At 53.8% G+C, this 24,962-nt stretch overlaps 1 protein-coding gene across 3 annotated transcripts; it reads left to right on the top strand.

The window, feature by feature from the left end:
* On the top strand, positions 1-24,475 carry ZNF335 (zinc finger protein 335). Of its 3 annotated transcripts, XM_025399329.1 has the most exons (28): positions 142-214; positions 877-1,127; positions 2,981-3,221; positions 4,317-4,394; positions 4,653-4,958; positions 5,058-5,198; positions 7,190-7,336; positions 8,956-9,208; positions 9,296-9,473; positions 10,724-10,836; positions 12,348-12,366; positions 12,498-12,614; positions 12,705-12,781; positions 12,862-13,022; positions 13,791-14,023; positions 15,300-15,393; positions 15,530-15,624; positions 19,124-19,383; positions 20,403-20,514; positions 20,591-20,965; positions 22,521-22,663; positions 22,743-22,897; positions 23,047-23,150; positions 23,239-23,316; positions 23,558-23,641; positions 23,729-23,794; positions 23,877-23,958; positions 24,048-24,475. In XM_025399329.1, exons 2-28 carry the CDS (start codon positions 927-929, stop codon positions 24,173-24,175), a joined length of 4,041 nt encoding a protein of 1,346 aa, XP_025255114.1. In that variant the 5' UTR covers positions 142-214; positions 877-926; the 3' UTR covers positions 24,176-24,475. The 3 variants fall into 3 exon arrangements, with proteins under 3 accessions (XP_025255117.1, XP_025255114.1, XP_025255116.1); XM_025399331.1 differs by lacking the exon at positions 142-214 and having other exon boundaries at positions 464-1,127; XM_025399332.1 differs by lacking the exons at positions 877-1,127; positions 2,981-3,221; positions 4,317-4,394 and having other exon boundaries at positions 1-214.
* Positions 24,476-24,962: the final 487 nt, after the last annotated feature.

Consider the following 24,962-nt stretch of genomic DNA (forward strand, 5'->3'; position numbering starts at 1 on the left):
GACGTATAAAATCTCAGAGTCTCTTCAGACCCGATTATGGTTTTGAGGCCTCGGAGCGACCTTCCGGAACACTGAAAATGTGTCTTTCCCGGGGCCAGCGGGAGAAGTAGTTCCGGCCTACAATAGGCCGATGGGTTCCTCCGCAGCGGGGGAAAGAGGATGGCGACCTCGTCGATGCCGGAGTCAGAGAGGAACGTGGCTACGAAAGCCTCAGGTGAGCTTCGGGTAGAGTCAGGCGGCCCCACCGTACCCTGCCGTGGAGTGAGGTCACACTGCGAGGTTACCCGGAGGCGAGTTCCCGGGCCGGCGGGGCTGTCCGAACAGGGCCCCGGGGTCCCAGGCCCTTTAGTCGCTCTCGCACTTGCCTGAGCGGAAACCCGGCGCCACCACAAGATGGCGTCGGGCCTGGAGCACAGGCAGCGCCGGGGACAGCCCCAAGTCGCCAGGCCCCGAGACCGTCGCTGTCAGCCCCCTCCACAGGGGAACCCGGGGGGAGCGAACCACTGACCCAGGGGGCCAGCGGGCTGTACCACCGACCCTGCAACCCGGGGGGACGCGGGGGCTGAAGGGCTGAACCACGGAGCCCGGATAGGACTCACAGAGAGAAACGTTCCACGAGAATCGTGGGGGCGAGGGAAAGGGTCAAGATTACCAGCTATTGACCACCCTCACGGGAAGGGCCTTAGCCTGGGAAGCACAGCTTCTCCGTCAAGTTTGTCCCGAGCTCCCCTCGCAATACACCAGGAAGCCCCGCCCCGTCGGAGACTCAGTTTTTGCATCTGCAAAATGGGCGCAGGGGTGCAGCTGGGTGGGCTGCGGTTGCCGGGGCTGGGGAGATGGCCCACTTGTTCCAGCCACGGTCACCTCTCTTCGCAGAGTGAAGTCCCCAGACCCTACGCCACGCTGTCAGGCAGCCCGCTGATCCGATGGAGGAGAACGAGGTGGAGAGCAGCAGCGACGCGGCCCCTGGGCCTGGCCGGCCCGAGGAGCCCTCTGAGAGCGGCCTGGATGTGGGCACCTCGGAAGCCGTGTCGGCCGACAGCAGCGACGCCGCGGCCGCCCCGGGGCAGGCAGAGGCCGATGACTCTGGCGTGGGGCAAAGCTCGGACCGCGGCAGCCGCTCTCAGGTATAGACCGGGCTGGACGGCGTGGGTGGAGGCAAGGACCGCGAGCATCAGTGCCTGACAGCCAAGAGGAAACAGCAAGGCTTGTTTGTAGCTAATACTTGGTGTTTCTGGTTTACTGTGAGCCAGGCACCAAGCCAAGCCCCTAAAATGGGGGCTTCATACCTTCTAAGACACCATTTTTCATTTTTCTCCACATCTTTTTTTTTTTTTTTTTTTTTGAGACGGAGTCTCGCTCTGTCGCCCAGGCTGGAGTGCAGTGGCCGGATCTCAGCTCACTGCAAGCTCCGCCTCCCGGGTTCCCGCCATTCTCCTGCCTCAGTCTCCCGAGTAGCTGGGACTACAGGCGCCCGCCACCTCGCCCGGCTAGTTTTTTGTATTTTTCAGTAGAGACGGGGTTTCACCGCGTTAGCCAGGATGGTCTCGATCTCCTGACCTCGTGATCCGCCCGTCTCGGCCTCCCAAAGTGCTGGGATTACAGGCTTGAGCCACCGCGCCCGGCCTTTCTCCACATCTTATAGAAAAGGATGCCGAGGTACCTACCGAGTGCAGACAGAGCCAGGATTCAAATCTAGGCTGTGGTCTTAGCTACTATAGTACCCACAGCCCTCACACTTTGAGAGGCAGATGTCTAGGCCAGGCGTGGTAGCTCGTTGCCTGTAATCCCAGCACTTTGGAAGACTGAGGTGGGAGGATCACTTGAGCCCAGGAGTTGGAGACCAGCTTGGGCAACATAGCGAGACCTCATCTCTACCGAAAAAAACAACAAAAAAAGGGCAGGTGTCCTGGGTTAAGACCGGGTCCTGCCTCCAGTTTACTGGGAGACCTCTTTGAGCCTCAGTCTCCTGGCTAAAGTAGAGCAGAAATACTTGCTTTCAAAGGTGCTTGTGAGCTCCCACCAGACATCCTCTTGCAAACATTTTGTAAACCGTCTCCTCCTGGCTGTGCCACTTCCAAACCGTGTGATCTTGAGCAAGCTACCCAACATCTAGCTCTGTTTCCTCATCTGTAAAGTGGGAATGGTAAATAGACCTGCCCCATAGAGTTTTTGTGAGGATGAAATAAATTAACGTATGTAAAGCTAATAATTAAAACAGTGCTCAGCACATTGTAAGCACTCAATACATGTATTAGCCATTCTTATCTGCAAGATAATGATCATATTCAGTATATCACGTGATAGAAGTGCACAGCAGTGGTCATCACTTTGGGGTCCTGGGGTTTCATTAGTTCAGCAGAGATGGGGGCCTACCATGTGCTCAGCATGTGCTGGGCCCTGGAGATACAGCAGGGGAAAAGACAAGTTTGTTCCAGGCCCTTGTGGAGGGCACAGTCTGGCAGGGAGGCTGTTACAAGGCACGATGAACCCCACAGTGGTGTGGTGCTGGGGACACAGGCAGCTGCAGCACTGAGGGTGAAGAAGTCCTGACTTGGCCTCAAAGTCAGCATTGACTTCCTAGAAGAGGTACTAGCTAAATGGTGGTGAGAAGGCTGGGTAAGATTTAGCCATAGGGTGATGCTGGGAAGAGTTTCAGGCAGAGGGAATGATTTATGCAAAAGCCCAATGACAATAGCTCCCCCTGGCTGTGGTGTAGACCCTGGCTGTGGCTTAGGAGTCCCTTCCCTTATTTTGGGGTATCCCGTGATGAGATCCAGGGACCCTGTGACTTTTTCCTGGGGGGACTCTGTGATTGGAGGGCCTCTGTCACTGGTCCTCAGTGGGGCTGAGGGCATGAGTGGCTCCACTGACCATGTCCTTGGGCCAGAGAGCTCTGTCTAGCAGGTGGGAGTTAGCAGGCTGCCCTGCCCCATACCCTGCTGCTAAACTTCTTACCTCCCTGTTTCATGCCCCTCAGGAGGAGGTATCCGAGAGCAGCTCGAGCGCAGACCCCCTGCCTAATGGCTACCTCCCTGATTCATCATCTGTGTCCCATGAGCCAGTGGCAGGGGTGACAGGTGGTCCCCCAGCACTTGTGCACTCTAGTGCACTCCCAGACCCCAACATGCTGGTGTCCGACTGCACAGCTTCCTCCTCAGACCTGGGCTCAGCCATCGACAAGATCATCGAGTCCACCATCGGGCCCGACCTCATCCAGAGTGAGTCAGGCAGAGGAGCCCCACAGGGGTTTCCCTGCAGTGTCCTGCAGCCAGCTGTGCCCACCCTAGCTGCATGAACTCAGGCAAATTACTTTCCCATGCGGAATGTGCAGAGTGGAAACAGTCACCCCTGTCTCACGGTGGTAAATGAGGATTTAATGAGACAACACGATAAGGTTCTCAGCATAGCGCCTGGCACACGACAGACTCTCATCTCAATAAATAATATAAACTGTTATTGCTTACCTTGTGCCCAGGACTGTTCTAAACTTTACATACAGTAGCTCATTTAATCCTCCCAATAACCCCAAAAGGTAAAGAATGTTATGTTCACAGTCCACATGAAAAATATGAGGCACTGAGGACATACATAAGTTACCCACTGTCACCAGCAAGCAGTGTGGGGTGTCGGGCCATGAGCTCAGACAGTCTGACTCGAGAGCCGTGTCACCCAGGCTGGAGAGCAGTGGTGCAATCATAGTGCGCTGCAACCTCAGACTCTTGGGCTCAAGGGATTCTCTGCCTCAGCCTCCAGGGTAGCTGGGATTACAGGTGCACACCACCTTTTTGCTGGGTTGGCCAGGCTTTTCTTGAACTTCTGAGTTCAAGCACTTCTCCTGCCTCATCCTCCCAAAGTATTGGGATTACAGGCATGAGCCATGACACATGGTGCTGTACCCACTTTTTGTTAATGATATTTATAGAGACTATAGTACCTCAAAAAGCCCTAGGATAGTCTGGGAAGCTAGCCCTAAGAAAGTGGTGCAGGAGCTCGTCCTTTACTTTGAGAAGTTTGGAGAGGAAGGAGGACTTTTCAGGTTTGGTGGTCAAAGCCTGGGCAGCTGGTGTAGCTGTGGCATCTTGTGTAAGTGTGGGCCAGCTGCTGAGTCAGCTTGTCACACTACACCTCCAGACAGCCCTGCCAAGGAAGTCAGCTGAGGCTCAGGGGGCGACACAGCTGGTTTGCAGTCACACATGGGAGCCAGAATGAGTGTGGACCAGCCCTGCTCACAGACCAAAGTGGGGCCCATGGGGGTGGGCCTGTTGCTGGGAACCCCTCCCCAGGAGGTGTGACCCTTCCCCAACTCTGCCCAGGCTGCATCACTGTGACCAGTGCCGAGGATGGCGGGGCCGAGACCACGAGGTACCTGATCCTGCAGGGCCCAGATGATGGTAAGACCCCAGGTGCCAGAATCAGGGAAGACCTGCAGTGGGCAGGGGGATAGATGAGGACAGGCTCTGCTGCGGATTTCCTCTGTGGCCCTGGCAGGGTATCCACGGCTCTGGGTCTCAGTTTTCCTACTGACCGGGTGGCCTCTGGTGGGGAATTTGGTTCTGCACTCCCTGGGTCTGCCTAGGAGGGGTAGCTACAGCTCACGGCCAGTGCTGCCCTCCATGTAACCGCCCACCAATTGCCTCACCTACCCCTAGGAGCCCCCATGACATCACCAATGTCCAGTTCCACCTTGGCCCACAGCCTGGCAGCCATTGAGGCCCTGGCAGATGGCCCCACATCCACATCCACATGCCTGGAGCCACCTGAGGAGGCACAGGGTGGGCCCAGCTCCCCGGTGCAGCTGCCTCCAGCCTCTGGTGCTGAAGAACCAGACCTGCAGAGCCTGGAGGCCATGATGGAGGTGGTGGTGGTGCAGCAGTTCAAGTGCAAGATGTGCCAGTACCGGAGCAGCACCAAGGCCACACTGCTGCGCCACATGCGGGAGCGCCACTTCCGTCCAGGTGCCTCAGTAGCAGCCTACCTGCTTGGACTGCATGGGTGGGGGTGGGGTGCTGGGAGCCAGACATGGCAAGCTTGTCTTACCCTCCCCCCACCCCCAGTAGCAGCAGCCACAGCAGCATCTGGTAAAAAAGGACGTCTACGGAAGTGGAGCACCTCCACCAAGACCCAAGAGGAAGAGGGACCGGAGGAGGAGGACGATGACGACATTGTAGACGCTGGAGCCATTGATGACCTGGAGGGTAGGCCACCATGGTTTCTAGGCCTGCCATCCCTACGCCCATCTAGACATACTCACTGAGCTTTCACTTGGAGGGCCAGTAAAGGGGAACTGGCATAGACATATCCATAGGTCCCTCCAGTATAAGACAGAGGAGGTTGTGCTCTGGGACCAGGACCTTTGTGTACAGTTGTGCAGGCTGCACACTGGAAAAGAGCACAGGGGGCCCTGTTCACAATTGCACCACAGAAATAGAATACAAATAAAGGTGTGAGAGAAGGTCCTCGCCCTGTTGCTCAGGCTGGAATGTAGCATCATGATCGTTGCTCACTGTTACCTTGAATTCCTGAGCTCAAGCCATCATCCCATCTCAGCCTCCCGAGTAGCTAGGGCTACAGGTGCCTGCCAGCATGCCTGGCTAATTTTTTAGTTTTTGTGGAAACGGGGTCGCCCAACCTGGACTACATGGCGAAACCCCATCTCTATGAAAAATGCAAAAATTAGGCCGGAGTGGTATGTGCCTGTAGTCTCAGTTACTTGGGAGGATCACTTGAGCCCAGGAGGTCAAGACTGCAGTGAACTGTAATTGTGCCACTGCACTCCAGCCTGGGCGACAGAGCGAGACCCTGTCTTTAAAAAACGAAAAAAAGAGAAATACTGGGCGTGGTGGTTCACGCCTGTAATCCCAGCACTTTGGGAGGCTGAGGCAGGCGGATCACATGAGGTCAGGAGTTCAAGACCAGCCTAGCCAACATGGTGAAACCCCGTCTTTACTAAAAATACAAAAAATTAGCTGGGTGTGGTGGTGGGCACCTGTAATCCCAACTACTTGGGAAGCCGAGGCAGGATAATCACTTGAACCTGGGAGGTGGAGTTTGCAGTGAGTCGAGATTGTGCCACTGCACTCCAGCCTGGGTGACAGAGCAAGACTCCGTCTCAAAAAAAAAAAAAAAAAAAGAGGAAAAAAAAAAAAATTTTCTTTTTTTTTTTTTTTTTGAGACGGAGTCTTGCTCTGTCGCCCAGGCTGGAGTGCAGTGACCGGATCTCAGCTCACTGCAAGCTCCGCCTCCCGGGTTCACGCCATTCTCCTGCCTCAGCCTCCCGAGTAGCTGGGACTACAGGCGCCCGCCACCTCGCCCGGCTAGTTTTTTGTATTTTTTAGTAGAGACGGTGTTTCACCGTGTTAGCCAGGATGCCCGTCTCGGCCTCCCGAAGTGCTGGGATTACAGGCTTGAGCCACCGCGCCCAGCCAAGAAATTGTCTTGCTGAGTTGCCCAGGCTGGTCTCAAACTCCTGTCCTCAAACAGTCCTCCCACCTCAGCCTTCCAAAGCACTGGGATTACAGGTGTGAGCTGCTGTGCCTGGCCCTAAAATATTTCAGTATGCTGTCATTATAACAATTAGTGTTTTGGCCGGGCACGGTGGCTCACGCCTGTAAGCCCAGCACTTTGGGAGGCTGAGGCAGACGGATCACGAGGTCAGGAGATCGAGACCATCCTGGCTAACACAGTGAAACCCCATCTCTGCTAAAAATGCAATAAATAAATAAATAAATTTGTTAGTTTTTTAATACCAATTTTTTGAAATTCATTATTTTACACTTAATTATATCTCAGTTTGGACTAGGCATATTTCAAGGGCTCAATAGCTACATAACGGCCGGTGGCAGCTGTTTTGGATAGGGCCGCCGTAGAGTTTGTGGACTTTAATGTTTATTTAAACTTTTTTCTAACTGGCTGTACACTGTCTGGAGGAAGGGGTGCCTTTTCCCTATTCACATGAAGGTGCTTTATGAGCTAGTGGTAGGTGCCAGGAAGGGTAGAGAAAGAACTTCAGGGGCTCAGGGCAGGAACGCCAAGTCAGCCAGAGGAGACCAGGAGGGCTTTCTGGAGGAAGCATCACTGTGGGCTCGGAGGAGGAGTGTACACAGGGGTGGGGAAGTGAGCTGGGAAGGGGGTTAGGGCTGAAAGGGCAGGTCCTGCCACTGTTCACCAACTTTACTGTCCCCCACAGAGGATAGCGACTATAATCCAGCTGAGGATGAGCCCCGAGGCCGGCAGCTTCGGCTCCAGCGCCCCACCCCCAGTACCCCAAGGCCCCGAAGGAGACCTGGCCGGCCCCGGAAGCTGCCCCGCCTGGAGATCTCAGACCTCCCAGATGGTGAGATTTGGTCTTGGGAGGGGCTCGTGTGGGTGGGTCAGGAGTGGCCTCACTCCCTGCTTGTCTCTGTGGAGTTCTGGGGACTGAGTGTGCCCTGCAGGGCAGCTGTCTCAAACCAGGTCACCTGCAGGCCTCCTGGGAAAGGGGAAAGCCCTCAAAGACTCAAGCTCAAGAAACCTTGACTCAGGAATCTATCTCAGCTTTATGGAAATGCCTTTCACAATTTGTCATAGCAAAAGAGAAATTTGGGTCTTTATCACTGAATGAATAAGATAAATTTTAAATATGACTGAAATAAGAAGAGAGAAGCCAGTCTGAGGCCTGGGACTATCAGAGGAGCCCTGGTTCAGAGCATTAATGGCTGGGAGACAGGAAGGACCTAGCCATGGTGTGAGCACCGGCTCTGCCGCCTGCAGTCTGTGTGACTTGGAGCTTAAATCTCCAGTCCCTTTATTTATGCATGGAGGTTATAGCAGCATGCTTATTAGGATTGCTTAAGGGTTAAATACACACAAAAGAGTACAATGGCAGCTGTTTATGGTTGGAGAATTGTTGTATTATTACTATTATTTGTTTTTGAGACGGAGTTTCACTGTTGCCCAGGCTGGAGTGCAGTGTCATGATCTCAGCTCACTGCAACCCTCGCCTCCCAAGTTCAAGCGATTCTCGTACCTCAGCCTTGAGTAGCTGGGATTACAGGCGCCCATCACCACACCAGCTAATTTTTTAGTAGAGACAGGGTTTCACCATATTGGCCAGGCTGGTCTCAAACTCCTGACCTCAGGTGATCCGCCCACCTCAGCCTTCTAAAGTGCTGGGATTACAGGTGTGAGCCACCGCACCTGGCCTATTTTATTCTTTAGTTTCTATTTCAAAAAGGCCTTTTTACTGAGGCATATATGTACGGAAAGTTACACATATTCTGCCTAGGTCAATGAGTTTTCACAAGGTGCACACATCTGTGTAACCAAGCACCTGTATAACCCAGTCAAGAAACAGAATGTTACCTGCATTGTCTGTATTGTTAATTTTTCTAGTACATATTTAATATTTAAATACTGTCGTTTTTGAAGAGGTAACAGATTTAGATCGTCCAAACTTCAAATGGTTTGCAAGCACGGAAGTCACGTCTTCTCCCTCCTTCCCTCCCATCAGCCCTCGCCAGCTGCCTGACCTCCCTAGGGAATGCCAGTGTTAAAGCACTGCTGTTGCTTTCCAAGCCTTAGAATGTTCTGTGAAGTCACCAAAGCTGCCATTCTGGCCTCCCTTGGATAAATGGGGCAAATGAGACTCCGGGAAAGGAATGGCTTTGCCTGTGGGTGCACAGCACATCAGTGACAGCTGTGCCTGGAACCCAGGTCTCCTGACTAGAAAGTCCCAGCTCTCGCCGCTGCTCTAATCCAGGCCAGGTCCTACCATGCTGACAGAATGTCGGCTGTTGGGCGGTAGGATCCACGCTGCTCTCTAACCAAAGGCTGTCTGTGTCATGTGACTCGATGCACCCATCAGTGGTCTGTGATGATTGGGTAGGAGGATATTTTGGCTGGCCTCTGGCCCACTTGTCCACGTCTGTCCTGGTGTGTCAGTGGCTGGCTTGTGACCTGGCATGTCCATGGCAGGTGTGGAAGGAGAGCCTCTAGTGAGTTCCCAGAGTGGACAGAGCCCTCCAGAGCCACAGGATCCCGAGGCTCCCAGCTCCTCAGGCCCAGGACACCTGGTGGCCATGGGCAAGGCAAGCAGGACCCCTGTGGAAGCTGGTGTGAGCCAGTCAGATGCAGAGAACGCAGCTCCCTCCTGCCCGGATGAGCATGACACTCCACCCCGGCGCCGGGGTCGACCTTCCAGGCGCTTCCTAGGCAAGAAATACCGCAAGTATGTGGAGCAGAGGTGAGGGTGGGGCAGGTGTGTGGTTAAGCCACCAACCCCACCAGACCTTTCCCCAACACCCTCTTCCTGCAGGTACTATTACAAGTCGCCCAAACCGCTTTTGAGGCCCTTCCTGTGCCGCATCTGTGGTTCTCGCTTTCTGTCCCACGAGGACCTGCGCTTCCACGTCAACTCCCATGAGGCTGGCGATCCCCAGCTCTTCAAGTGTCTGCAGTGCAGCTATCGTTCCCGCCGCTGGTCCTCTCTCAAGGTGCGGGAGCCAAAGAGGCTTGGGGCTTATGGGAGGGTGAAGAAGGCAAGCAAAGGCCAGCTGGTGCCACTGAGGGAGAATGGAGTCACAGAGCATCCTGGCTCACCATCCTGCTGCTCTTCAGGATGCGTGTCTGGCTCATTGGTGCACTGAAGAACGCTCAGCTCCTCAGAGCCTGCAGGAATGTGGGGAGGTGCTGGGAAGGCTGCAGCGGGCAGTTTTGCAGGCAGCACAGTGCACAGCGGCAGCATATCTTCGCCACCACAGACGCCATAAAACTGTTTTCATCTGATTCCATGTGTTAGAAAGATTTCCAGCAGATGGCAGTCATGTGTCTCAAGAAAAGCATTCCTTTTAGGCCAGGAGCAGTGGCTCACGCCTGTAATCCCAGCACTTTGGGAGGCTGAGGCGGGTGGATCACCTGAGGTCGGGAGTTTGATACCAGCCTGGCCAACATGCAAGAACCCTGTCTCTACTAAAAATAGAAAATTAGCTGGGTATGGTGGTGCATGCCTGTAATCCCAACTACTCGGGATGCTGAGGCAGGAGAATCGCTTGAACCTGGGAGGCAGAGGTTGCAGTGAGCCAAGATCCACACCACTGCACTCCAGCCTGGGCAACAAGAGCGGGGGGAAAAAAAACAAACCACGGTTCCTTTTTCTCCTTAACGCAAGCTACCACGTGGCCTGCAGCAGCCCTGAGCCTTTTATGCAGTAACTGGATAATTAAATCCTTGTTGCAGCCCAGTGAAGTCGTAGGTGTCCATAGTCCCATTTTACTGACCCAGGAAACCGTGGCTCGGCCTGGCCAATGTGCAAGTTGGCAGCTGTGGGAGAGGGAACTTTCAGGCATGGTGGTCAGAACGAGCCCCTGTGCTCTGTGCACGCTGTGCTTGGGGCCGTTCTCTGGGTTCTGCAGAGAGGATGTCCTGTGACACAGTGGGAGAGGTGGAGGCTGTGGCGCCATGCTGCCTGCCTTCAGCTCCAAGCTCTGCCATCACAAGATGCCTCCACCCTGAGACTTAGATTCCTCTGTCAAGTTGTGAGCCAGCACGGAGTGGGTGCTCTCGCTGGGGAGAGTCCCCGGGCCTTCCTAGGCTTTGACCCTTGCATCGGGGTGTGTTGTCCACACGCCTGTGTTCTGTGAGCTGCTCCTGCAGCAACCCTAAGGCTGTGGCCACAGGTGTGGTAGGGACGGGGATGGGAGAGGAGGCCAAGCCCCAGCCCACTATCCTTTTGTCTGTCTCCCAGGAGCACATGTTCAACCACGTGGGCAGCAAGCCCTACAAGTGTGACGAGTGCAGCTACACCAGTGTCTACCGGAAGGACGTCATTCGGCACGCCGCTGTGCACAGCCGAGACCGGTCAGTATGGGGGTGGGAGGGACTTGGGTGAGAGACGCCAGGTGGAGTGGGGCAGTGGAGGCCCAGGATAACCATGGTTCCCACTTACCGCACTGCTGCTCTGAGCCAGCCCTATTTGCTGCACACTACAGGCATGAGCAGAAAGGCAGTTCACCCCAGATCATTTGGCTTAGAACAGGACAGTACCAGGACCTTGAGGTCCCCAGCTCAGCCTCTTACCTCTTGTGAGCTTTAGTTTCTCATCAAATGGGGGCAATTGTTGAGGGGATTGAAGGAAATTATGTACCTAAAGAAGTTCAGTAAATGATCCAAGATCTTCTGGACTCCAGATCCTCCTCATCTCTCACAGGGCTAAGAGTGCACCTGAGAGAGAGAAACAAAAGTTCTTAGGCACCTAATGATTGCTCACAGGATTATAAGTCGATCTGGAGCTTCAGGTAGGAGTTCGCTTCATGAGAGGTGGTGTGTGAGCAGAGGTTGGAGACAGATCCCCTGGGACAGCTCCAGCTGTGTGTGTGGAAAAGCCAGCCCAAGATGCTTTGAGGTTTCTTTTTTTAAAATGAAAAGAAAAAAGGGGGGTTCTGTGGCCAGGTAAGATTAGTGTAGGATCACCAGCTTGCAGAGCTGTTCAACACCTCTTTCCTGCCGAATTTCTTTTTTTTTTTTTTTGAGACGGAGTCTTGCTCTGTTGCCCAGGCTGGGGTGCAGTGGCCGGATCTCAGCTCACTGCAAGCTCCGCCTCCCGGGTTTACACCATTCTGCTGCTTCAGCCTCCCAAGTAGCTGGGACTACAGGTGCCCGCCACCTCGCCCACCTAGTTTTTTGTATTTTTTAGTAGAGACGGGGTTTCACCGCGTTAGCCAGGATGGTCTCGATCTCCTGACCTCGTGATCCGCCCGTCTCGGCCTCCCAAAGTGCTGGGATTACAGGCTTGAGCCACCGCGCCCAGCCTCCTGCCGAATTTCTTAGAGCTTTTATTAACTGACTGACAGAGTCTCACTCTGTCACCCAGTCTGGAGTGGAGTGGCACAATTACAGCTCACTGCAGCTTCGGCCTCCCAGGCTTAAGCGATCTTCCGGCTTAAGCGATCTTCCTGCTTCAGCCTTCCGAGTAACTGGGAACTACAAGTGCTAACCACCACACCCAGCTAATTTTTTATTATTTATTAATTTCTTTTTGTAGAGACAGTGTCTTGCTGTGTTGCACAGGCTGGTCTCAAACTCCTGGCCTTAACTGATCCTTAGAGCTTTTAATATGCAAATAACATTTTGTGATTGATAGAAAGAAAGAATGTACCATTTCACAAATATATTTGAGTGCAGAATATGTTGTTTTCAGCGTGCCTCTTAGCATTTTCCCCAGTGAACTCCAGCTGGGGAAGCACTGTTCTAAAAGAAAGGGGCCTTGGCAGGGAGTAGGCTCAGAGCTGAGACTGGGTCTGTTCAGTGTGAGAGGGTCTAAAGTGCGTTTGGGGAAACCCTGGTCTAACTCCTCGGCCTTTTCCCCCCAGGAAGAAGAGGCCAGATCCGGTGAGTCTGGGGTGCTGGCCTGGGAAGGGAGCCTGCCTGGGGGTTGTTTGTGGAGGTGGGGACGAGAGGGGAGGTTTTATCCGCCCTCCTCCCCTTCTTTCTCCATCTGGCCCCTTCTTATGCCTTCCTAGACTCCAAAGCTGAGCTCTTTCCCCTGCCCTGTGTGTGGCCGTGTGTACCCCATGCAGAAAAGACTCACGCAGCACATGAAGACGCACAGCACTGAGAAGCCCCATATGTGTGACAAGGTGGGTGGGAGCCAGGGCTGGGGCTGGGAGGAGGGCCTTCCCTGGGTAATGGAGGGTGATCGCCATCTCACTGCTCTTCACCCCTCACAGTGTGGAAAGTCCTTTAAGAAGCGCTACACCTTCAAAATGCACCTGCTCACACACATCCAGGCTGTTGCCAACCGCAGGTACATCCCCTCGGAGGCCCCTGGGGACGGGAGCAGTCCCCAGCGCATCACTGAGCTTCCCTCCCTCTAACTGCCTCCAGGTTCAAGTGTGAGTTCTGTGAGTTCCTTTGTGAAGACAAGAAGGCACTGCTGAACCACCAGTTGTCCCACGTCAGTGACAAGCCCTTCAAATGCAGCTTTTGTCCCTACCGCACCTTCCGAGAGGACTTCCTGCTGTCCCATGTGGCTGTTAAGCACACAGGTCAGGCTGGGTGCACCCCAGTCCCACTCACCAGCCCTCAGCTCCCTCTGCCCCTGATCAGAGGCTTAGCTCCCATCCTCTTCCCCCTCGGTAGCCACAGAACAGCCCAAGTGCTTCAAGTGTAAAGAGAGTTTCCCATGGGCGTATTTACCCTAACCTGAGCCCAGGTGCCCGCTTGGCCAATTGTTCTCTAGATGGCTCTGGGCCGGTCACTTGCCCTCTCTGAGCCTTCCATATTTATGAAATGGGGGAATCAGAAGTGCCTGCCATATGACTATGATGAAAGTAAGCTCCATTTGTTCCTTGAGCCCTGTGTGTGCTGGCACTGGGGCTGGAGAGGAGGCTCTTCTAGGCCCTGTCTTGGCAGATGAAGCTGCAGAAGCAATGCCATTGGCTTGGCCCACAGAAGCTGCACTGCAAACATTGTTTCTTTGGTGCTTAGCTACCTGGTCAGCACACTAGGGGCGATTAGAGAAAAGGAGCCAGGGGTTCCGTTAGCCAGAGTCCTGTGATGACCCGCAGGAGGAGCTTGTAGTCACATGACCTTGCAAATAGGCATGCACAGGAAGGCTGTTGAGTGCAGAGGGTAGCCTTGATTCATTTCTGTCCTGGGCTACCAGAACAGACAGTGGCATGTGTTCGCCAGCATATGGGAATGAATCTCTGGAAGTGAGTCAGTTGGAGAGATCCTTAGGATCAAGAAAGGATTCCTGGAGGGGGTAGGCCAGGGATGGACAGACTTAAGCTTGCCCCAACATGTGCCTCCAGGGGCCAAGCCCTTCGCCTGTGAGTACTGCCACTTCAGCACACGGCACAAGAAGAACCTACGCCTGCACGTACGGTGCCGACATGCAAGCAGCTTCGAGGAATGGGGGAGGCGCCACCCTGAGGAGCCCCCCTCCCGCCGTCGCCCCTTCTTCTCTCTGCAGCAGATTGAGGAGCTGAAGCAGCAGCACAGTGTGGCCCCTGGACCACCTCCCAGCTCCCCAGGACCTCCTGAGGTAAGGTCAGGGCATGGGTCAGGATGACAGAGTGAGGCCGCTTCTCCCAACCTCAGCATCATTTGCACATTGAGGTGCAACAGAATAATACCTGCCTCTTGAGACTGTGGTAAAGACTCGCTGAGTCAAACATATGCGAGCCCTAAGCTTAGAGTAAGGGTGGCTTTCTAGTGCTAGTAATAGAGAATGGAAATACTAGTAACTTAACTGTGACCACAGTTTTTTATTCTGTCTTATACGAGAATTCCACAGGTCAGCAATCTAGGGCTGGTGTCGTGATTATACAGTCAGAAGGGAATAAGCTCTCCATATCTTTGTCCAGTCATCTTAGGCCTATGACTTTCATCTTTGTAGTTGCCTCATGGTCCGGTATAGCTGCAGGAACACCAGCCTTCCCAGCCACATCCCAGGCAGGAAGCAGGAGGAAGGGATGGGGGAGAGGCAAAAAGGATATCTGCCATCTCTCCATCATTCCTCATGAACTTCACCTGAAGATCGTTGCTTAGTCATATGGCCACACTTTACCTAGCTGCAAGGGAGGCTGAGAAATGTCTTGGAGCTGGGTACATTGCCACCCTGGTGAAAATCAGAGTTCTATTAGCAAGAAGGAAGAGGAGGATGGATTCAGGATAGGTAGCTAGCAGTCTCTGCCATGTGAGCGGACACAGTATCCCCAGAAACATGGACCACATGACATGCTGGTAGATCACAGGCCCTGGAATCACACAGTCATGGGTTCAAGCCCTCACCCTGCTATGTATTAGGAGTGGGATTCTTGGCCAGCCACTTCACCTCTCTGAGCCTTAGTGGGTTCATCTGTAGCACTGAGCTGGTATATTTTGAAAAGTGGTTATGGGCTGGGTGTCCTGGCTCACGCCTGTAATCCCAGCACTTTGGGAGGCTGAGGCGGGTGGATCACTTGAATCAAGAGTTTGAAACCAGCCAACGAACATGGAGAAACCCCATCTCTACTAAAAATATAAAAATCAGCTGGGCCGGGTGGCGGGCACGTGTAATCCCAGCTATTCAGGAGGCTGAGACACAAGAATCACTTGAACCCAGGGGTCAGAGGTTGTAGTGAGCCGAGATTGTGCCATTATACTCCAGCCTGCATGACAGAGGGAGACTCCGTCTCCAAAAAAAAAAAAAGAAAAGTGGTTATGAAGATAAAACAAGCCAACAGATGTAAAATGTCTGGCAGATCAGAGGCGCTTGGTAAATGGCACTTGAATCTGGGCCGGCCCCTCTCAGGCGTGGGCATATGTCCACCCCATAGATACCCCCAGAGGCGACACCTTTCCAGTCATCTGAGGCTCCCTCACTGCTCTGTCCTGACACTCTGGGCGGCGCCACCATCATCTACCAGCAAGGTGAGCTCTGTGGGAGGACAGGAGCTCTGAGTGGGGCAGGGGCAGGCGTGCTGGTGGTGGCTGGAAGATGGAGAGGGGGTGGTATTGGGTGCCAGTTTTCTAGCACTTTGTCAGGCTTAGATCCCACCCCACCCAGGAGCCGAGGAGTCGACAGCGATGGCCACGCAGACAGCCTTGGATCTTCTGCTGAACATGAGTGCCCAGCGGGAACTGGGGGGCACAGCCCTGCAGGTGAGTTACCTGGGAACCTGTTCCCCTTCCCAGCTTCCGCAGGTACCCAGCCCTGCACTGGACACTGGGACTAGAGGACAACAGTGTATCAGAGCTGCCCCGCCCTTGGGAACTCCAGGGTAGTGGAGGAGACAGATCCGCTGAAGTCTGGTGGGCAAACACAGAGAGGAACAGGCTTTGCCAGGGAGGCCACGGGGTCTCCCGTCCATTCTCCGGAATCACTGGTGACCTGCCAGGTGGAACAGTACACGCTGCCCCTGTGGCATCTGGGCCCTGTTCTTATTTTGTCTTCCTCCCACCTCTGCAGCCACCATGTGCCTGTGGGTGCCCCCACAGGGGTCTGAACTAGCTTTTCCATCCAAAAGAGTGCCCTCATTCCAGGACACCTCCCACAGCCTGCAGACCCCAGGGCTTCCTCCAGATCAGACCATTCTCTTGAGTTCCAGGCGTCTTGGTTCCTGCACCTCCCCAAAGTTCCGCACCTTTGCCCCTCCCTGCCCCCCACTTCACATCTGGCCTGGTCTCCAAGGCAGAGGGAAGTTTATTAGCCCCTCCTGTTTCTTAGCCTCATGAGAAGATGGAGAGTGTTTTTAAAATGATAAATTCCAGAAATCTTCATAGAGTTTAGTTCATGGCAATTAGGGATGTATAGAAGTTTTACATTTTTAGATAGGAAAGTTTATCAGTCTTTTATAGTTTTGTCTTTGGTGTCATCCCTAGAAAGACTCCAGCTTGTATCCCAAGATTATATAAACATTCATTTATATTTTTTTCTTAGGGTTTATTTTTTTACACTTAAATCTTTCTCCACCTGGAATTTATTTCTGATGTATGCAGAAAGGTAGGGATGGATTTTTTTTCCAGAAGTCATCCGGTGTGGTATCTTCCCCTGTGGTTTGAAGTGTCCTCCTTCTCATATACTAGATTCCCAAATATGTAGGAATCTGTTTCTAGGCTTCAGTTCTGTTCTATTGATTTGTTTCCTGTTCCCATGCCAATCTCATGTGGTAGTTTTTCTGCTTACAAAAGCACATGCTTGTAAAAAACAAAACGGGCCTGGCATGGTAGCTCACGCCTGTAATCCCAGCACTTTGGGAGGCCAAGGTGGGTGGATCACCTGAGGTGAGGAGTTCAAGACCAGCCTGACCAACACGGAGAAACCCCGTCTCTACTAAAAATACAAAATTAGCCGGGTGTGGTGGCACATCTCTGTAATAATCCCAGCCACTCGGGAGGCTGAGGCAGGAGAATCACTTGAACCTGGGAGGCGGAGGTTACAGTGAGCCCAGATTGCACTATTGCACTCCAGCCTGGGCAACAAGAGCAAAACTCCATGTTAAAAAAAAAAAAAAAGAAAGAAACAAAGTGAACATTAGAAAATGTTTCAGTAAAAGGTGAAAGTCCTTGGCATTTCTCCCCTCCCCTCAGATACCCAGTAAATGGGTTCAGAAGAATTTCTTCAGGGCTTTGTTCATGCTCATACTAACACCTAGACCTTTGTTCCTTAAAAATTGGGATCACATTATTGCTGCTTCTCAGCGTCATCTTTCACTTAACAGCGTGTGATGCATGGCCTGGCCAGCACCTGCAGTTACCCTCATTCTCCTAAGATCTCCATCTTGCATCTCTGTATCATTCCATCACATGGATGTTCTCAGCTATAGTTTAGTCCTTTATTGGCTGGGGTTCTTTCATTTTATATTGATTCAAGCAGTGCTTCACTGTACATATATTTTCAGTGCTCATAAACTTTTTTTTTTTTTTTGAGATGGAGTCTCACTTTGTCACCCAGGCTGGAGTGAAGTGGCGTGATGTTGGCTCCCTGCAACCTCCGCCTCCTGGGTTCAAATGATTCTCCTGCCTCAGCTGCCTGACTTGCTGGGATTACAGGTGCATGCCACCACACCCGGCTACTTTTTTGCATTTTTAGTAGGGACAGGGTTTCATCATGTTGGCCAGGCTAGTTTCAAACTCCTGACCTCAAGTGATCTGCCTGCCTTGGCCTCCCAAAGTGCCAGGATTACAGGCGTGAGCAACCGTGCCCAGCCAACATTTTTGTAGTATTTTTAAAAAGCCTCCTACAAGAATTATTAGAGGGTCAGAGGGTATGGTGCGAAGCCTTGTAAAAAGATATGCCGGTATACATGGCCACCAGTAGGGTATATTTTCCCGCATTCACGCCAATACACTGGGTATTATCCATCTTTATAAATCTTTTTTTGGCGGGGTGGGGTGGTGATGGAGTCTCACTCTGTCGCCCAGGCTGGAGTGCAGTGGCGCGATCTCGGGTCACTGCAACCTCTGCCTCCCGGGTTCACACTGTTCTCCTGCCTCAGCCTCCCGAGCAGCTGGGACTACAGGCACCGCTACCAGGCCTGGCTAGTTTTTGTATTTCTAGTAGAGATGGGGTTTCACTGTGTTAGCCAGGATGATCTCAATTTCCTGACCTCATGATCCACCCGCCTCGGCCTTCCAGAGTGCTGGGATTACAGGCGTGAGCCAACATGCCAGGCCTGTCTTTATAAATCTTTACCAATGTTACACCTGTAATCCCAGCACTTTGGGAGGCCGAGGCAGGAGAGCTGCTTGAGTCCAGGAGTTTGAGACCAGCCTGGACAACATGGTGAAACCCTGTCTCTTAAAAAAAAAAAAAAAAAAAAAAAAAAAATTAGCCGGGTGTCACAATGAATGCCTGTAGTACCAGCTACTTGAGAGGCTGAGGTGGGAGGATCGCTTGAGCCCAGCAGGTTGAGGCTGCAGTGAGCTATAATCACACCACTGCACTCCAGCCTGAGCAATACCCAGTCTCAAAGAAAAAAAAAGTTGTGTGACCGTAAATGATATTGAACTTCTCTCTGTATGTTCAGAGACCATTGTATTCCTTTTCTAAAGCACCCGTTTGTGTCCTGTATGTGTTTTTCTATTGTCATGATTAGAAAAATCTCCCCACCCCAATTCTAAAATACTTACCTACATTTTCTTTTAATATATTTAAAGTTTTATTTATTACATTTTAATCTTCAACCCATTTGAAGCCAACTATAGAATAAGATGTACACTGGAGCTTTTTTTCTAAGTGTCAGTTATCCCCAGTATTTCTTGACTGCAGCACTATTGGCATGTTGAGGCAGATACTATTGTGTGGTGGGGCAGTTCTGTGCATTATGGGATGTTCAGCAGCATCCCTGGCCTCTCCCCACTACATGCCAGTACCATCCCCCTCCTGCTGTGATAAGAAACGTCTCCAGACATTGCCGAATGTTTGTGGGGGGCACAACTGCTCTGCCCTATTCCTGTTGGTCTATTTCCAGTTGCTGAGTGGGATTTGGAAAGCCGGAGTATATTTTAGAAAGAACTTGGATTATTCAAATGAGCGGTGGCAGTACTGGTCTGACTAGAGTGTGTGGGTGCATCTGGGACACTGAGATGGGAGAGGCATCTTGCATACCTGCTTCTCTGCCACAGATGCCTCCCATCCTGCCCCCTGGTGCTGTTGCAGGTGGCCGTGGTGAAGTCGGAGGACGTGGAAGCAGGGTTAGCATCCCCTGGTGGGCAGCCCTCCCCCGAAGGTGCCACTCCACAGGTGGTCACCCTCCATGTGGCAGAGCCGGGGGGCGGTGCGGCAGCCGAGAGCCAGCTAGGCCCTCCTGACCTACCACAGATCACCCTGGCACCTGGTCCATTTGGTGGGACTGGCTACAGTGTCATCACGGCACCCCCTATGGAGGAGGGGACATCAGCTCCTGGCACACCTTACAGGTGAGACCTGCTGCCTGCAAGGCCCCTTTCAGCTTTTTGTAGGTGTGGTCGGTCAGTTCGATTTGGGCCCCACCCAAGCCTAGTTGGCAGGAGGCAAAAATCCCAGTACACATCAAGTGATTGGTGGTGGAGTCTACCCTTCTCAGGAGGTCAAGAGCTACCATTTTTTAGCCACTTACGTGTTCCAAGCACTTGGCAGTCATGATGGGACCTAAGCCATTCCCATGAGATCCAGATTTCCCTTGTTTTACAAATGAGGAAATGGGCCAGGGAGGTTAAGTGACCAGCCTGAAACCACACACGCAGTAGGTAAGATTTGAACCCTGGTCCCTTTGGTTCCCATGCCAAGTGCTCTTCTTGAGTGATCCCAGGTGTTCTCCAGTTCTGACATTCCAAAGCAGCTCAGGCCTCTTTACCAGCATTGAGGCCTGGCTCCTGCACTTGGCTTCCCTACAATGAATGAGCTTGGGCAGGCATGTTTATGTTCACCAAACTCTTAGGCCATCTGAGGAAGCCCTGAATCCAAGTGCCAAATTGTTCAGCTGGGCTGGGAGTCAGGATCCCCGGGCCCATGCCCTTGGCCAGCACCTGGGCGGCCAGTCTCAGCATTTGCTCTCTACTCTTAGGCAACAGGTCGTTGTTAGCCTTGCCTCCTCCACTAGCTCCTAGTGGTGGATTCACCATTTGCTACTGGTTGGCCTGGTCCCCCTGTCCTGCTCAACTTGGCCAGACTTGGGTTGGACCCCTCTGCCTCACTGTGTGCCCCCCACCTTGCCATGTTTACCAAGGAGGACAAGGATGACCCGTTTTTGAGAAGGACCTATGCTTGAGTTGTAATCATTTACAAGAGAGACGGTAGAGGGTCATTTGGTAACAGGGCAGAGCCACAGTTGAACCCTAGGCCCCTCTGACTTGAGTCCATCTTTGGTGACAGTCATCCCTCAGTTGATGCCTGTTGCTTGGGGAAGGGGGCTCCTGTGGCCCTCCATCTTCTCCTAGAACCTTCTCCGTGCCCACAGCGAGGAACCCTCAGGAGAGGCAGCCCAGACTGTGGTTGTGAGTGACACCCTAAAAGAAGCTGGCACCCACTACATCATGGCTACTGATGGTACCCAGTTGCACCACATTGAGGTGAGGCTTGGGGATGCCAACCACTCCTCTACCTCCCTCCCCTTCTCAGCACCTCACGCTCCCTGTCTCTCCACAGCTCACCGCAGATGGCTCCATCTCCTTCCCAAGTCCAGATGCTCTGGCCTCTGGTGCCAAATGGCCCCTGCTGCAGTGTGGGGGGCTGCCTAGAGATGGCCCTGAGCCTCCATCTCCAGCCAACACCCACCGTGTAGGGGACCCCCCGAGCTCTGCCTCCCCACCTCCTGCAACCAGCAAAGCCCTGGGCCTGGCAGTGCCCCCCTCACCGCCGTGTGCAGCCACTGCAGCATCAAAGAAGTTTTCCTGCAAGATCTGTGCCGAGGCCTTCCCTGGCCGAGCTGAGATGGAGAGTCACAAGCGGGCCCATGCTGGGCCTGGTGCCTTCAAGTGCCCTGACTGCCCCTTCAGTGCCCGCCAGTGGCCCGAGGTCCGGGTAGGTGGTGGCGCTCCTGTGTCTCTGCTGTCATTCATTGGGCCACACATTTGTATAACAAACCTTTAATGAGTGCCCTTTCAAACCAGATCCTTTGCCCCCCTCTGAGTGGATGAGATTGGTCAGAGATGACTCAGCAAGGTCCCAGCTCTCAGGGAGCCTGGTCTGGTAGGGAGGCAAACCAGACACAATGTGACTAATGCCAGACAGTGTTCCGAGTGTGAACCAAGGGTGCAGGGCAGAGAGCAAGTCATTTGAACTTGAGTGTGCTGGGGAAAATGCCACAGGAGGGATGGCCAAGCTGGGCCTCCAAGAGCAAAGGCACAGAGGTGTGAGACAGAGGCATGGCTAGGGAGACTTGAACGTCTAGAACAGGGTTCCCCAACCCCTGGTCCACAGACCAGTAGCCATCTATGGCTTGTCAGGAACCAGGCCACATAGGAGGTGAGCGGCAGGTGGGCAAGCATTAGCCTGAGCTCCACTTCCTGTCACAGCAGCTGCATTAGAGTGTCATAGGAGCACAGCCCCATTGTGAACTGTGCATACAAGGGATCTAGATCACACACTCCTTATAAGAATCTAAGTAGTATCTGATGATCTGAGGTGCAACAGTTTCATCCCAAAACCATCACCCTGCACATGCCGTGAAACAATTATCTCCCATAAAACCAGTCCCTGGTGCCAAAAAGGTTGGGGACCACTTGTCTAGAATACTGAGGGCACAGAAGTTTGAGGTAGTTGGGGAGCCACCATGGAGAAGGCTAGTGGGCAGGTTCATAGCCCAGCTTGGGGCCTCCCTGTTTGCCTGAGGATTTCCAGTTTTCAGATCCAGTCACGCACTGCATCCTCCCCAGAGGTCAGAGAGGGAAGCAGGGCCTAGAGCCCCACCCCTACAGATGCAGAGGTGGAGGCTCCGCCAGGCAGGCCTCAACCCTAGAAAATCAGGGCCTGGGTGGGTCAGGCGCTGTGGCTCATGCCTGTAATGCCAGCACTTTGGGAGGCCGAGGCGGGTGGATCACCTGAGGTCGGGAGTTTGAGACCAGCCTGACTAACTAACATGGAGAAAACCCGTCTCTACTAAAAATACAAAATTAGCCAGGCGTGGTGACACATGCCAGTAATCCCTGCTACTCGGGAGGCTGAGACAGGAGAATCGCTTGAACCCAGGAGGCAGAGGTTGCGGTGAGCTGAGATCACGCCACTGCACTCCACCTCTAGGCGACAAGAGCAAAACTCTGTCTCAAAAAAAAAAAAAAAAAGCCCGATGGGACCTGCACAGGTCCCCTCATCCAACACCTCTAAGTTACAGATGGGTAAACTGAAATTTTCCAATTGACCTAATAATGATGGAACCTATGGCCTTTCACTTTTAGGACACAGCAGCACCAGAGGTGGATCTGACTTGGCCTTTCTACCCAGCTTCTTGTTAGTACATAGGATTTTGGTTTTCCGAGGTCCGCTTTGCCTGGTTCCCTGACCAGCTGTCGGCAGGGATCTGGGGATTTGTTGCCATCTGTCCTGACCCAGCTGATGCCCCCAACTCTGCCCTCTGCAGGCGCACATGGCGCAGCACTCAAGCCTGCGGCCCCACCAGTGTAGCCAATGCAGTTTCGCCTCCAAGAATAAGAAGGACCTGCGGCGGCACATGCTGACTCACACCAAGGAGAAGCCTTTTGCGTGCCACCTCTGCGGGCAGCGGTGAGGCCACGTACCGATGGGTGGGGACCGCTGGGCATGTATGATGGAGCTAACCTGAGCCACCTTTCATCCCCTTCAGTTTCAACCGTAACGGGCACCTCAAGTTCCATATCCAGCGGCTGCACAGTCCTGATGGGAGGAAGTCAGGAACCCCTACAGCCCGGGCTGCTACCCAGACCCCAACCCAGACCATCATCCTGAACAGTGATGACGAAACACTGGCCACCCTGCACAGTGAGCTGCCCCTGGGGCCACAGGGTGGGCACCAGGGTAGATCCAGAGACTTGGGCCACTGCCCCAAAAGGCACCTCTGGGCACAGTAGAGGCTGGGGCATTGCAGGTTTTCCTGGACCTCACGTGAGCATCCTCTCCTCTCTGCCCAGCTGCACTCCAGTCCAGTCACGGGGTCCTGGGCCCAGAGCGGCTACAGCAGGCACTGGGCCAGGAACATATCATTGTTGCCCAGGAGCAGACAGTGACCAATCAGGTAAGAGTCAGGACTGGGGGCCCTCTGGCTAGTGACAGGCAGGGGTTGGGGTAGAGAAATGAGGCTAGAGCTGGCTTGGTCCTGGCAGGAGGAAGCCACCTACATCCAAGAGATCACCACAGCAGATGGCCAGACCGTACAGCACCTGGTGACCTCCGACAACCAGGTGAGCTGCTAGCTACTGTTGATGCCCTTAGCTGTGACCTACCCTCCCAACCAAAGACCCACCTTGGGGAGGAATGATACTTTCCAAACCACCCCTCCTGGGGTCCATGCTTGCCAACAACTGCATTGTTGCTGGTGGCTATTCCTAGTCTTCCACTCTGCCTTCTTAGCTGAGCTCCTGGAGAATGAGCCCTCAGCACCTGCCTCCTTGCCACCACTGCCACCCTCCCCCCCGCCCACAGGTGCAGTATATCATCTCCCAGGATGGTGTCCAGCACCTGCTCCCCCAGGAATATGTTGTGGTCCCTGAGGGCCATCACATCCAGGTAGACCACACCCTGGGATGAGGGTGGGGTGTGGTGAAGGGCTGCATGACCTCTTCCCAGAATCACAGCTTGGCTTCCTCTCTGCAGGTACAGGAGGGCCAGATCACACACATCCAGTATGAACAAGGAGCCCCGTTCCTTCAGGAGTCCCAGGTAGGGCCCTGGGAGGACAGGGAGACCTGGGGCACAGGCAGGGTTTCTGCAGGCCAGCATCTTATCAGCTTTTCCCCTCCAGATCCAGTATGTGCCTGTGTCCCCAGGCCAGCAGCTTGTCACACAGGCTCAACTTGAGGCTGCAGCACACTCGGCTGTCACAGGTATGGAGCTGGACCCTGAGGAGCACAGGGCTGGGTTTAGACCCAGCTCCTGAGCCTCTAGCTCACCATACTTTCCCCTCCCCTGGCAGCAGTGGCTGATGCTGCCATGGCCCAAGCCCAAGGCCTGTTTGGCACAGAGGAAGCAGTGCCTGAACACATTCAACAGCTGCAGCACCAGGGCATCGAGTACGACGTCATCACCCTGGCCGATGACTGAGCCCTGAGGGCCCGACACAGATCATGGATTTGAGGCCAGCCCTCCCGGGGGTGGGGGGCCACCAGGACTCACCTCCCTCTTCATTTAGTATCTCCAGATACTGGACAGCCAGCATCCTCTCATTCCTAGGGAGCCAGAACTGTGCTGTTGGGGTTAGGGGCAGCCATGGGCCCCGGCCAAGACGTGCTGGGTGCCCCAGCCTGCAGGCAGGCTTTGGGATAGAAATTTATTTTTGTTTGGGTGGACCCACTGGCCTCTCAGTCTCAATAAAGGGACTGGAGTCCAGTCCTGAACAGCTTACTTTGTCTGCTTGCTGCTGCAGCCTGAACCAGGCCAGATCTTTTGAGGTAGAGGCTGTCTGGCTCCACAGCATGACCTGCCCTGCCCTACCTCTCTAAGTCCAGTGATCCACCAGCAGGGCAGACCCTTGCTGCAGAGGCCTGGCAATGACAGAGACGGCTGAACCAGCGAGAGCCCCAGCAAGCACCTTCAGACCTGCTTCCTCCCTGGGCCCTAGGGAGCATGCGTTCTGTGCCTACAGGTCCCGAGGCTGCTCTCCTGATCCTCGACTGTGAGGCACACCCAGCTGTCTGCTCACTGTGGGGATCCAAGGCCAGCGAGAGTCTGGCTTTTGGGTTGGGGACAGGCACAGCTCCCAGTCCTCTGATTCCCAGGGGTATCCATGCAGGCCCTGCTGGGGGAGTTTGGAGCTAGGGGATGCAGGGCCTTGGACTCTTCGGACCTGCTGAGCCCAGGCAGAGGCCACCAGGGACCCAGCTGTGTGGGA

The sequence above is a fragment of the Theropithecus gelada genome, chromosome 10 (genome assembly GCF_003255815.1).
Source record: "Theropithecus gelada isolate Dixy chromosome 10, Tgel_1.0, whole genome shotgun sequence".
NCBI classification, from domain to species: domain Eukaryota; kingdom Metazoa; phylum Chordata; class Mammalia; order Primates; family Cercopithecidae; genus Theropithecus; species Theropithecus gelada.